At 38.8% G+C, this 15,336-nt stretch overlaps 1 protein-coding gene across 1 annotated transcript in view; it reads right to left on the bottom strand.

Annotated features, from left to right (window-relative positions):
• The window catches only part of prom1b (prominin 1 b), a 107,785-nt gene that overhangs the window by 47,130 nt on the left and 45,319 nt on the right, over positions 1–15,336 (bottom strand). Inside the window, exons 9-14 of the mRNA XM_060915840.1 lie at positions 8,328–8,545; positions 7,796–7,870; positions 7,604–7,667; positions 5,928–5,936; positions 3,455–3,614; positions 2,175–2,327 (exon numbers count right to left, since the gene is read on the bottom strand). Of these exons, the coding sequence (XP_060771823.1) occupies positions 2,175–2,327; positions 3,455–3,614; positions 5,928–5,936; positions 7,604–7,667; positions 7,796–7,870; positions 8,328–8,545 (679 nt within the window). The remainder of the gene's footprint in view (positions 1–2,174; positions 2,328–3,454; positions 3,615–5,927; positions 5,937–7,603; positions 7,668–7,795; positions 7,871–8,327; positions 8,546–15,336) is intronic.

Below are 15,336 nucleotides of genomic sequence, written 5' to 3'. Positions count from 1 at the left end.
ACATGCTTAATTTGAATTAAAATGGATCCCACTCTGGCCTGGAGAAATAACGATAAGTCTGCCAAAGTGCAAGCTGCAATATTCTGAAAGGTAATGGGCAGTGGTTGTGGTAACCACCAAACAGACACAAAAGACACATTTACAGATACAATCTCCATTTAATGGAGGGGAAAGAGAAAGATTTCACTGTAATTTTGTCCACACTAGGGGGTATTTTAAAGCTGAGGCTATTGAAGCCTACGTTACCACATTATGAAAGAAAGCATTGTTTTGCAATTATTGGCAGCTGAAAGATGAGCACATTAGAGACAACTTGTTTCTTGGAATCACTGATGAGAGCATTGCCTCTTGAGAAAAAGGGATCTCACACTCGCATCAGCTATTAAGATCTGCCAAGCTGCAAAACTCTGGACAAAAATGTTCCCACAAGGCAGGACATGTGTCAAGCTGCAGATGCCTGATTCATGGGACTCTTAATCAGCTTGAAAATGCATGCATGAAAATGAACCAAAACACTGTAGACACTTCCAGATGAGGGGAGGATGATGCTGAAGGTTGGATTTGCTCTACCAGGACTGGAGCGCACACACATCTGCCAGGCCATTAGCTTGGGAGATTCAGAGGAAGCCACCTGGAACCACAATGATAAGCTCATCATTCTCATCAAGCACTATTGAAAGGAAGCTGAGATGCAAAGCTCATCTGTGCCACCTTCAAAAATGTGCCCAGACCTGTTGCTTTGAACATCCCCCAAACACCTGAAGCCCACTGACAAGGCAGAGTGAGCTGTAAGATTTGTCAAGAGCCTCTGTAAGCAGTAATAACCCGTGGAAAGGTGTCTTGCTCACATCAGGCAGACAGCAACCCAGCACAAAGCCTGAAGACATGCAGGTTCAAAACACCATTGCCTGTGTCAAATGCACTGCTTGAACCATGCGTTGCTATAAGTGTTTTAGAAGAATCTGCACCGTACAAGACAAGTAGCCATGTGAACTTTGGGTTGAGCATGGGGCAGAGCATAATGATGAAACCTTTACCAAGAGACAGAACCACTACCTGGATCACATGTAGTTGAGGTTAAGCATGCCACAAACGTCTGCAATCAAGTGGACCTTTAGCCAGTTTACCCCACTCTTCTTACAACTAAGGGGTTTCCTGAACAGTGCACATCACTGCCCAAATCCACTAGCTAGGACTTATTGGTCAGGGTCAGGAAGGATGAACTGCAGTTGTCTTCTTGTGAGCTAGGCAGCCCATCCTCCTGACACTGATCAAGCACAGCCTCCTGACAACAAGATGTCCTCTGTCCTCTAGTTCTATTGAATACTTACAAAGTGATGGACATGTTACATCAGAAAGACTGAATTTTACTGCAGGAAAATAGAAACATGTTTAGGTAAATGCTGACACCTAGTGGCAGGAGTTCAAAGGTACCGGTAAACTACAGCTTCCTCTCTGAGTATATACCCAGAACCAGAGATTTTTTTTGTTTCACCACACAAACAAATGGATGTTTACTTTTACATAATCCGACTGAATGTCTAGTTTGTAATTTAACATTGTGGTAAATTTGGAAAAACATCCATATCTTAGTGGTTAGAAATACACCTCAGTGCCTTCAAACATGGCAAATCTAACATTCTGCAGAAGTAATTAAGTATGATTAAATCATTAATGGGAGAACATTCTTTCATCTTCATGGCATAATACTATTTTTTTTAATATTATTACATGTTATTATCCATTTGTTGAACAATGATAGTGGTTGATATTGCCAGTTTAACCATGTAGAGACATGATTTAACTTTCTGTTCCTTACATTGGAGATAACATGAGCATTATGTACTACAATAATATGGAGAATGCAAATTATGATTCACTATTTATGACTACAAAATGGTGGACATTAAAAATAGAGCACTATGATATGACTTTTGAATTAATTTTAGACAAATGGAAAAATTATTCTTGGCTGAATTGGGATATAATTTGGACATAATATTGAACAAAATGTATGTGGCAAAATTTGGCAGCACTATAATTATTAAATTCCAAAATAATTAAACATTTCATTATTAAATAACTATGCTTGGTTATTAATTTTGTTGGAATATTTATGTGTGGACATATAATATCTTTTTAGAGTCAACTCAGACCTGTTTAATCTAACTTACGCCATGAGGAGATTGCCGCCTGTGTTTGAGAGGCAGCCACGTGTTGTAGGTGTGGCGTTCTTATCGTGGCCACACATTCCACACATCAAACCCAGAGAGTTAAATGCCAGGATCAGCACAACCATGCAGCACAGCACCACACACCCTATCCATCTAATGGGAGAGAGAAACCCAAATTAGGCTTGTTTTTGGGACTAAAGAATAGTTTTTGTTTTTGTTGGATGGACTTTAACACCTTCGGACATAATGTGTACAACTGTACACATGAAGTTCCATAGCATGAAGTTCCATAGCATTTTCCTTGTTTCCGAAGGGGTTAAATGAAAGGCAACATTTCTGAGTGGGATTTTGTAAGAACATACTGTATTTAGTCATATATGATGAAGTTCTGATCTTATTGTAGAAGGTACCAATAAAATATCTTTTAAAAAAATAATACAGTATATTAACAATAAATATCATTGTAGAATCCCAGGCTTTGTAAACAGGAGAAACTAAAAGGGCATTTGGTAGAGTGCACACCTCTGCAAAACCACATATTATCAACATCAAAATCAAATAATTTGAACCTAGGATAATAGTAAAGCTCTACACCAAATTTCATCAAAATCTGTTCACTACTTTTTGAGTTGCATTGGGAAAAGACAAAAAAAAAATCCTGGATCTGCATACATATCTGGATTTGCACTAAAATCTAAGCAATTGTTCCTTGGCCCATGGCTCACCTTTCCACCAATTTTCATCAAAATCCACTCACTACTTTTTGAGTTATGTTGGGAAAAGGAAAAAAAATCCTCCATCTGCATACATATCTGGATCCTGGATCCATATACTGTACATATCCGGATTTGCATCAAAATCTAATCAATTTTAGCTTGGCCCATGGCTCACCTTTCCACCAAGTTTCATCAAAATCCATTTACTACTTTTTGAGTTACATTGGATAAAGGCAAGAAAAAACAAATAGGGGCGAAAACATAACCTCCTCCAACAAAGTTGGCGGAAGTAAAAACTAATTATGGACCATCCAACCAATCAGGAAAATTGAAAAGTGAACTACATATTCAGATTCAATTCATATGAGATTTTCTCCATTTTAAATCATGAGTTTGAATAATTGACTTATGATTGACATTTGATATTAAAATTATAATTAATAATTGTTATTATTCTATAATTATTTTTAATGAAATGTACTTGTTAATATTTTACAGTTTTATTTGAGATCTATACTACAATTAAATGCTTTAGTACAGTACTACAGTTTGTTGTCCCATTACCTGTAAAAGTCAAACTGGTCAATCTGTGGGTAGAAAGCTTCTATGTCCTTCTCGGTTTCTGTTAGGAAACGAGTGAAGTTCCCTACTGCTGATTCCACTGGGAATGTATTAGTGAAATCAATAATCTCTGCTCCTGACTTCTCCAACAAAGCCTTCATTTCTTAAGCACAGAAAGAAAGATAGACAGAGATGTCGATATGCTTAGGAGTACACATTGGAAGTAAGATACAGTGGGGCAAAAAAGTATTTAGTCAGCCACCAATTGTGCAAGTTCTCCCACTTAAAAAGATGAGAGAGGCCTGTAATTTCCATCATAGATACACTTCAACTATGAGAGACAGAATGGGGGGAAAGAATCCAGGAAATCACATTGTAGGATTTTTAATGAATTAATTGGTAAATTCCTCGATAAAATAAGTATTTGGTCACCTACAAACAAGCAAGATTTCTGGCTCTCACAGACCTGTAACAACTTCTTTAAGTGGCTCCTCTGTCCTCCACTCGTTACCTGTATTAATGGCACCTGTTTGAACTCGTTATCAGTATAAAAGACACCTGTCCACAACCTCAAACAGTCACACTCCAAACTCCACTATGGGCAAGACCAAAGAGCTGTCAAAGGACACCAGAAACAAAATTGTAGACCTGCACCAGGCTGGGAAGACTGAATCTGCAATAGGTAAGCAGCTTGGTGTGAAGAAATCAACTGTGGGAGCAATTATTAGAAAATGGAAGACATACAAGACCACTGATAATCTCCCTCGATCTGGGGCTACCATCAGTAACACACTATGCCGCCAGGGACTCAAATCCTGCAGTGCCAGACGTGTCCCCCTGCTTAAGCCAGTACATGTCCAGGCCCATCTGAAGTTTGCTAGAGAGCATTTGGATGATCCAGAAGAGGATTGGGAGAATGTCATATGGTCAGATGAAACCAAAATAGAACTTTTTGGGAAAAACTCAACTTGTCGTGTTTGGAGGAGAAAGAATGCTGAGTTGCATCCAAAGAACACCATACCTACTGTGAAGCATGGGGGTGGAAACATCATGCTTTGGGGCTGTTTTTCTGCAAAGGGACCAGGACGACTGATCTGTGTAAAGGAAAGAATGAATGGGGCCATGTATCGTGAGATTTTGAGTGAAAACCTCCTTCCATCAGCAAGGGCATTGAAGATGAAACGTGGCTGGGTCTTTCAGCATGACAATGATCCCAAACACACCGCCCGGGCAATGAAGGAGTGGCTTCGTAAGAAGCATTTCAAGGTCCTGGAGTGGCCTAGCCAGTCTCCAGATCTCAACCCCATAGAAAATCTTTGGAGGGAGTTGACAGCCCCAAAACATCACTGCTCTAGAGGAAATCTGCATGGAGGAATGGGCCAAAATACTAGCAACAGTTTGTGAAAACCTTGTGAAGACTTACAGAAAATGTTTGACCTCTGTCATTGCCAACAAAGGGTATATAACAAAGTATTGAGATGAACTTTTGTTATTGACCAAATACTTATTTTCCACCATAATTTGCCAATAAATTCTTTAAAAATCAAACAATGTGATTTTTCTGGATTTTTTTCTCATTTTGTCTCTCATAGTTGAGGTATATTTATGATGAAAATTACAGGCCTCTCTCATCTTTTTAAGTGGGAGAACTTGCACAATTGGTGACTGACTAAATACTTTTTTGCCCCACTGTAGCAGAACCAAGCTCATCTCACACAGAAAGAGGGAAAAGTGAAACACCGTTAAACTAAAGTACTAAACAAGTAATAAAATCCATATTTTAGGACATGTGGGTTCGCCGAGGCGCTTAAATATAAAAGTAAGGAAAAAACACGAGAAAGTGGTGTGATGTGTTGAAACCTTGAAATTGATTGCTTTCCAATAACAGCACATCCCAAATTCCTCTTATTCCTCTCTACAGCAGCTTGCCAACAGTTTGAAAGGCATACTGTATGTTTTACTTGTATATAGTTATGCTGTGGAACATCTGTGTTCCTGCATTCTTGTTATCACTTGCAATATTATTAAAACCCACAGCTATAAACAGTTGTTCCCTCACTAGATTTTCATTCAAGTCCCTTTGGAAGTTGTTACTATATTTCTATAATGTATAACATATAAGAATGACCATGTTAATACAGTATGAACCTCTGAAGAGTGTTGTTACTGTATAGAAAACCAAACAACACCTTCTGATAATCCGGTATTTAACAGCACTGTGGGTAATAAAACAAAAACGAATTAACAATAATAATATTCTAGCATCGAAACTGCCTTATATTTTTACTAATTTAGATTGAACACTCATACATTCAAGAAATCAAGGCCTAATATAGCAAGCTAGCACTGTGTGCACATTAGTATACCTTTGGCTTTGGAAATTCTTTTAACATCTGTCAGACATTTGGATAAATCATACCTAAAGGTACTAAGGGTGCAAAGCGAGTGAGTGAGCGAGCGAGAGAGAGAGACTTACTGGGCAGTGCTGACATTCAAAACAGAGGCGTACAGAAACAGAAGAAAAGAACAGTATTATGTTTCACTGAAAAGTATAGAGAGCACAAAGCAGAATGTACATCCATATCCATCTTTCAGAAAGTTATTCGATCTGTCATTCTCAAGCTTACTGACGAGATTCAACCCTCATTCACTTAAGACACTTAATCCGGCTGATCAAACTCACCTGCAAAAGCAACAGAACACTAGAACACAAACTTGAGCTTTATTACCTCTGGAAATTTTGTTGGAGGATGTTATGTTTTCAGGGCAGCATGGTGGTGTAGTGGTTAGCACTGTTGCCTCACAGTAAGAAGGTCCTGGGTTTGAGCCCAGTAGCCGACGAGGGCCTTTCTGTGTGGAGTTTGCATGTTCTCCCCATGTGGGTTTCCTCCGGGTGCTCTGGTTTCCCCCACAGTCCAAAGGCATGCAGGTTAGGCTAATTGGTGGCTCTAAATTGACCGTAGGTGTGAATGTGAGTGTGAATGGTTGTCTGTGTCTCTCTGTCAGCCCTGTAATGACGTGGTGACTTGTCCAGGATGTACCCCGCCTCTCGCCCATAGTCAGCTGGGATAGGTTCCAGCTTGCCTGCGACCCTGTACAGGATAAGTGGCTACAAATAATGGATGGATGGATGTTACGTTTTGGCATCCATTTGTTTGTCTGTTCCCAACATAGCTCAAAACATAGTGAATGGATTTTGATTAAATTTGGTGAAAATGTGAGCCATAGGCCAAGGAACAATTGCTTAGATTTTGATGCAAATCTGAGTATGTGGTTTGGTGGAGGTATGCACTCTACTGAGTGCCCTTCTAGTTATAATTAGAATGAACAGTTATGCTCTAGTTTAAATAAAAGTGCAACAATGCTAGAAATTATTATTTTTTAATTTATTTGATGAAAATAATTTAATAAATTATTTATATTTTAGATGATGTTCATAATTATGACATACACAACATAACATTTAAGAAAATGTAAATCAGTTACAAACTAGAATGGCACTCAGTAGAGTGTACGCATCTGCCAAGATACATATTATCAAGCTCAAAACCAAATCACTTGAACTGAGGATAATACAAAGCTGTACACCAAATTTCATCCAAATCTTTTCACTACTTTTTGAGTTGCATTGGGAAAAGGCAAAAAAAAAAAAAAAATCCTGGATCCACATACATATCTGGATTTGCATCAAAATCTAATCAATTATTCCTTAGCCCATGGCTCACCTTTCTTCCAAACTTCATCGTAATCCGTTCACTATTTTTGAGTTATGTTTGAAACAGACAAACAAACCAAGCAACAAATGGAGGTGAAAACATAACCTCCTCCAACAAAGTTGGTGAGGGTAAAAAGTGATTATAGTCTATTGCATTTCCATCATCTTTTATTTGCACTCCAACATACCTGCTCTTAGGTGGATCTATCTACAGTATATTACTAGTAGCAGATACAGTATAAACTTAATGATAAATATACATGGTGTCCCAAAAAAAATTACTCACTCTTTAAATTACAATAAATGCATTGAGTGAGTACATTTTTGGGACACTCGGTATATAAAGAAAATGTAAAAATGAGACATTAGATGGAAATTTGCGATCAATGAGTGTAATAAGCCTTAGGTAAGTGGAAGGATGAAGAAATTTTACTCACTGGCCACAATATCTTCTGTCTGTTCACTCACTATCCTGGAAGTGTCGTTAAAAGCAGAGTAGCCCTAAACAGAGAGAGAGAGAGAGAAATATCTGTCATGTCTCTTTTATTTAAAACTGTCACACCAGTGCATAATGGACTGGATAACAGATTGACATGTAAGTGAATAAATGAATGACACACATATAGTACCTTCTGTACAATATAGCTGAGATCTGTCTCCATCACAGTTTCTAGCTTTGCTAACTGAAGACTGACATTCGGTAGCTGTAACATAACACAAACTGCTGAGGTGGAATAAATTGTGTACGGAAAAATACAGGATGCACAGGAAATTTATAGTACATTTTTGTTTAGTATGTATGCAACATGCAGTAATACACAGCAAAGAGCAAACCTGTAAACACAGTATACAAAAAGAATGTGATCTAAAAAGAAACATTTATATGTTATGAATGGACGGCTATAATATAAAAGGAAGTACTGTATTAGTAAAGCAAGACATAATATTCAGTAATAAGATTCCATCAATATCCATAGTGGTGTATATACCGTATGTAATTATATACTGTTTTGTACAGTTACTGTTTAATAAAAATGATAGAAAAGGAGATTTCATTCATATCTACTCTTATATTAGTTCAGCCAATATTTCCTCATAGACTGGGATGAAATAGTGTGGACAATGAAACATACAAGATGTGTGTGTGTGTGTGTGTGTTACCCCACTGAAGTTGGCACTGACAGTGAGCCGGTCAAGTGCGTCCTGGATGCTGTTGCACATGTGTGTGGCGTTTCCGCTGCGACAGGCTGGATCATTGAGTGTGTTTGAAAGTGAAGTGCGCTCTGCCTCTAAAGACCTGTGCAGCTCAGTAGTTGCTTCTTGTAGTGTCTCTCGGGACATGCTCACATTCTCTAAAGCCTCCTTAGTGTCTCGCATTGCTTAACACACACACACGAAAAAACACATATAAATCACACACACGGTGGATAGATAGATAAATGGAGTGATGGAAAAGGTACAGGGTTGTGACGTGAATATACCTGTATAATTAGTTTAAGAATCTTAGCTAGAAGTAAAAAAATGTAGTTGACTGGACATTAAAAATATTTAGAACTGAAACGTGAATGAAATTAAAATTTGGTACTTTATTTTATTTCTGTAAATACAAATTCTTAACATTTCACAGATCTCATGATTCAATCATTCATATGAAAAGTAATTTTATAGTATAAAGTAACATTGAAGTCTAAAGATTAAGTGAGACTAATAACTAGATATTAATTTAACAAAGTTGATTGTTTATTGTATCTATAGGAATTGGTATGAATTTGATTGTATACACCAATCAGCCATAAAATTAAACCCACTGACAGGTGAAGTGAATAACACTGATTATCTCATTACAATGACACCTGCCAAGGGGTGGGATATATTAGGCAGCAAGAGAACAGTCAGTTCTTGAAGTTGATGTGTTGGAAGCAGGAAAAATGGGCAAGTGTAAGGATCTGAGTGACTTTAACAAGGGCCAAATTGTGATGGCTAGATGACTGGGTCTGAGCATCTCTAAAGTGGTACATCTTGTGGGGTGTTCCTGGTATGTGGTGGTTAGTACCTACCAAAAGTGGTCCAAGGAAGGACAACCGGTGAACTAGTGACAGGGTTATGGGTGTCGAAGGCTCATTGAGTCACATGGGGCATGAAGGCTAGCCCATACCTGTCAACCCTCCCGTTTTTCCCGGGAAATCCCTTATTTTGACTTATTTCCCGCTGTCTTCCCGTTTTTTTTATTTTCCCGAAAATATCCCGTATTTTCACATTATATAAAAGTCGGTAGGTCCAGAATTCATGACACGCCTCTGACAGGAGTTTACAGCAGGAAGTTGGGCCATGAATTCACGTCCCCACCCTCTCCAGTACAGCAGGTGGCAGTCTAGTAATTACACATTGATTTTAATTGCATGTCTGTGAAGAAGACTGTCAGAACCATAGTGCTAGTCTGACCCATAGATTTACATAGAAGACTAGATTCCTCACCGCGTATTACAGAACGTCCGCACAGGGTGGACATCTTACCACAGACAAGGGGTATGAACATAGACATCCTATGGGTATGAAGACTTACGCAAGCACAGCCCAGCACTCACATTATGATTTACAGGAAATCAAAGTACTGACTTTGATGACAAGCTGATGTGTGTGTCTGTTTTAATTGTAGATGTTTATATCAGTATGTTTAGTTTTATTTTAACTGCACATTGGAGCCTAGTCAAATGAAATTTCAATCTTCTGTGCTAACATATATTGACTTTGACATGATAATCAGCTTTGAATGTTCTTTTTGTAAATGTAAAGATATCTTTTTATCCTTGGAAGTATAACCACATGTGATTAATTAAGTGCTTTTTTTGTCACAAACTACCATGAGTCGCTGTCACTGTTTTATACTATTACTTACTCGGGCAGTGCATTTGTTATTATGCTATGATGTGAGTTTACATTTGTTATTATGCTATGATGTGAGTTTACATTTGTTATTATGCTATGATGTGAGTGCATTAGGTTTTTGAGGTGGATGACGTATTTCTGAAGTTTCAGAAGTGAGTAAGCTGTTTATTTAACTTTAGCTTCCCCTACGGCCCTATCACATGTAAAAATATTTTCACTAAAAATTGGAAATAAATTGTATGATTATTTGTCCTAAGGCCGCAGTTATCCATAAGTATGCAGTGTTAGGCTTTTCACAGCATAGGAATTTCAGCATGCATCCTGTCTTACAGTCTGTAGTATACTGAAATATTTTCGCCAAGCTATGCGTATTTTTTAAAACATAAAATGATTATTCATCATTAATATCATAAATACATACTTCCGTTTGTTTGTTTTATATAACAAACCAAACGGTTTGAATATCGATTGAAATTTGAGGAAGTTACGGTCATCTGAAAAGTACGTATCGCTACCAACACAATGTAATGGGTAAGCCAGCTGTCTGAGGTAAGATGGCCGCCATGTGCGGACGTTCGACTTCGTTGACGGGCAACGGGGACGAGGCATCTAGTCTTCTATGTAAATCTATGGTCTGACCAAGGTCACTGCTCGGAACTTCTCACAAAACTAAAAGATGGTTGTAATTCTTTCCTCAGGGAGCGAGTTTCAGTAGACGGCAAGACTAGAGACATGAATAAAGAAAGGAGCGAGGCAAAACCAAAAAAGGTGTATTGCCGCTACTTGCCCAAATGGCAGGACGAATTTAATTTTGTGAAGAAAAGTCAGTTCGATTACCGACTTTCTGAAATTTTCGGAACGTTCGACTTTCTGAAATTTTCCCTTATTTTGAGTTAAAATCTGGGAAATATCCCTTTTTTTCAAACCTCAAAGTTGACAGGTATGGGCTAGCCCATATGGTCCAATCCCACAGAAGAGCTACTGTAGCACAAACTGCTGAAAAAGCTAATGCTGACTAAAACAGAAAGGTGTCACTGGTTGTCCTTCCTTGGACCACTTTAACCACTGCATACCAGGAACACCCCACAAGATATGCCATTTTAGAGATGCTCAGATCCAGTCATCTAGCCATCACAATTTGGCCCTTGACAAAGTCACTCAGATCCTTACGCTTGCCCATTTTTCCTGTTTCCAACACATCAACTTCAAGAACTGACAATTCTCTTGCTGTCTAATACAACCCCGATTCCAAAAACGTTGGGACAAAGTACAAATTGTAAATAAAAACAGAATGCAATGATGTGGAAGTTTCAAAATTCCATATTTTATTCAGAACAGAACATAGATGACATATCAAATGTTTAAACTGAGAAAATGTATCATTTAAAGAGAAAAATTAGGTGATTTTAAATTTCATGACAACAACACATCTCAAAAAACTTGGGACAAGGCCATATTTACCACTGTGAGACATCCCCTTTTCTCTTTACAACAGTCTGTAAACGTCTGGGGACTGAGGAGACAAGTTGCTCAAGTTTAGGGATAGGAATGTTAACCCATTCTTGTCTAATGTAGGATTCTAGTTGCTCAACTGTCTTAGGTCTTTTTTGTCGTATCTTCCGTTTTATGATGCGCCAAATGTTTTCTATGGGTGAAAGATCTGGACTGCAGGCTGGCCAGTTCAGTACCCGGACCCTTCTTCTACGCAGCCATGATGCTGTAATTGATGCAGTATGTGGTTTGGCATTGTCATGTTGGAAAATGCAAGGTCTTCCCTGAAATGGATGGGATGGGTGGGATGTCGTCTGGATGGGAGCATATGTTGCTCTAGAACCTGGATATACCTTTCAGCATTGATGGTGTCTTTCCAGATGTGTAAGCTGCCCATGCCACACGCACTAATACAACCCCGTACCATCAGAGATGCAGGCTTCTGAACTGAGCGCTGATAATGACTTGGGTCGTCCTTCTCCTCTTTAGTCCGAATGACACGGCGTCCCTGATTTCCATCAAGAACTTCAAATTTTGATTCGTCTGACCACAGAACAGTTTTCCACTTTGCCACAGTCCATTTTAAATGAGCCTTGGCCCAGAGAAGACATCTGCGCTTCTGGATCACGTTTAGATACGGCTGCTTCTTTGAACTATAGAGTTTTAGCTGGCAATGGCGGATGGCACGGTGAATTGTGTTCACAGATAATGTTCTCTGGAAATATTCCTGAGCCCATTTTGTGATTTCCAATACAGAAGCATGCCTGTACGGTATGTGATGCAGTGCCGTCTAAGGGCCCGAAGATCACGGGCACCCAGTATGGTTTTCCAGCCTTGACCCTTACGCACAGAGATTCTTCCAGATTCTCTGAATCTTTTGATGATATTATGCACTGTAGATGATGATATGTTCAAACTCTTTGCAATTTTACACTGTCGAACTCCTTTCTGATATTGCTCCACTATTTGTTGGCGCAGAATTAGGGGGATTGGTGATCCTCTTCCCATCTTTACTTCTGAGAGCAGCTGCCACTCCAAGATGCTCTTTTTATACCCAGTCATGTTAATGACCTATTGCCAATTGACCTAATGAGTTGCAATTTGGTCCTCCAGCTGTTCCTTTTTTGTACCTTTAACTTTTCCAGCCTCTTATTGCCCCTGTCCCAACTTTTTTGAGATGTGTTGCTGTCATGAAATTTCAAAATGAGCCAATATTTGGCATGAAATTTCAAAATGTCTCACTTTCGACATTTGATATGTTGTCTATGTTCTATTGTGAATACAATATCAGTTTTTGAGATTTGTAAATTATTGCATTCCGTTTTTGTTTACAATTTGTACTTTGCCCCAACTTTTTTGGAATCGGGGTTGTATATCCCACCTCTTGGCAGGTGCCATTGTAATGAGATAATCAATGTTATTCACTTCACCTGTCAGTGAGTTTAATGTTATGGCTGAACAGTGTATTTTAAACATGTTTGGGGTAAACTCCCCCCTTTTTTCTTTTTTAAGTGTTTTACCTGATGGCAGGTCCAAGTTTTCTAGGGAAGGATTAGTGTAGTGGTTTCCCATTGGCTTCTACTGGATTATTTATAGAGGTTTTCTCTTCTCAACCATTCACCCTCATTCACACCTGTGGGCAATTTAGAGTAGCCAGTTAACCTAACCGCATGTTTTTGAACTGTGGGGGAAACCGGCGCACCCAGAGGAAGCCCACACAGACACGGGGAGAACATGCAAACTCCACACAGAAAGCCCCCATCAGCCACTGGGCTTGAACCCAGAGCCTTCTTGTTGTGAGGCAACAGTGCTAACCACCAGACCACCGTGCCACCCAGTAAAATTCTACACCTTCTCAAATTTCAACATTTTCCATTTCTACTTTTTCTACTATTCCACTAGTTCTGGAATAACCCACACTTTATGAACTGAAATATACTTCTCTCAAGTACAGTGAAATTGGAACATTTTAAAGTCTAATTACCCCAAAAAGGGAAGTAAAAAGGGAGAAAATCGTATTTGGGGCAGAAGCATCTCATCTCATCTCATTATCTCTAGCCGCTTTATCCTGTTCTACAGGGTCGCAGGCAAGCTGGAGCCTATCCCAGCTGACTACGGGCGAAAGGCGGGGTACACCCTGGACAAGTCGCCAGGTCATCACAGGGCTGACACATAGACACAGACAACCATTCACACTCACATTCACACCTACGGTCAATTTAGAGTCACCAGTTAACCTAACCTGCATGTCTTTGGACTGTGGGGGAAACCGGAGCACCCGGAGGAAACCCACACGGACACGGGGAGAACATGCAAACTCCACACAGAAAGGCCCTCGCCGGCCACGGGGCTCGAACCCAGGACCTTCTTGCTGTGAGGTGACAGCGCTAACCACTACACCACCGTGACGCCCTGGGCAGAAGCATCATGGACATTTTGACAACTGAATGGATTATGTTTATTTCACTAATCAAAGCCTGACATTCATCACGTGCAAAAGTTACACTATCTAGACGTCTTTCGGCAGACTGACTGTGTTTGTTATCCCGGCTCCTTACTCAGCATGAGCTTTTCATGAAAATGGCCAGGACAAGATTAAAAGGTCAGCAAAACTTTTGAAATATATTTCTGGTTGCCTAAAGTTTTTGTACCATTTGCCTAAATTTAACCACAGCAACTACTGACTTTCTCAGATTGTGACATACATAATTAATAAGTACTGTAATGTTAAAATGCATTGACAGAATTAGATGAAAGGCAAAAATTAGTCATGATCACATCATAATTATGGCCATTTGTAAAGCCAAACTGTAATTAATTAAGAGTCCAAATGTCCATTTTGAATTATATTCAGCTGAAGTAAAATCCTCTAAAATAATACTTAAACTCCAGATACGATCAAAAATATGCTCAAGTAATGTAATGAGCACACACACAACCATACAGACACATGCACATGCAAAATGAGCCGACAGACACAACATGCACAAATACAGAATGAGGATAAAACCATATGTACATGCACAGATTAGCGACGACTCACACAAATCCACACAGTGAACTAATAACACATTCATCCAGACATGTACAGTACTGTACAAAAGTCTTAGGCACATGTAAAGAAATGCTGTAGACCAAAAATGGCTGAAAAAATAATTAAATGAAATGTTTCGATATTAAAAAATACTACAAACAGTAATCAGTAAGCCATAATAAATGAAACAAAGTCAATATTTGGTGTGAGATGACCCTTTGCTTTAAAAAAAATAGTAGTCTCAGGTACAATGAGTGCAGTTTGATAAGGAAATGAGCTGTAGGTTTTACTGAGCATCTTACAGAACCAGCCACGGTTCTTCTGGACACTTTGACTGTCACACTCGCTTCTTCATTTTGCACCAAAACCCAGAAGGCTTCATTATGTTTTCTTTTTTTAATCTGAAAAGTGGTATCTTATGGAATATGCTGCTCAAATACAAACTTTTTTTTCTGTAACATTTAATTTTGTGCTGGAAAACAAATGTTTGGAACTCAAAAATGTTTTTGTACTGACTCGATAATGTAGAAGTCATAAAATAGAAATCTACAACAAAGTTTGTATGAAAAAATAGGGGGCCTAAGACTTTTGCACAGTACTGTATATTCACATATACACATTTGTGAGGTTTGTCAAACAGACCATTTAAAATGAGATTCAGTAAATGAGGCGATTCATGTAGAAACAATGAAACAGTTTTCTCTGGCACAAGTTATAGCGTATGTAGTCATCATAATTTAATCATTTTGAATACCTGAA

The sequence above is a fragment of the Neoarius graeffei genome, chromosome 3 (assembly GCF_027579695.1).
Source record: "Neoarius graeffei isolate fNeoGra1 chromosome 3, fNeoGra1.pri, whole genome shotgun sequence".
Classification (NCBI taxonomy): Eukaryota; Metazoa; Chordata; class Actinopteri; order Siluriformes; family Ariidae; genus Neoarius; species Neoarius graeffei.
Note: the sequence above shows the minus strand (reverse complement) of the source record. Positions and strands in the feature narration are given on the sequence as shown.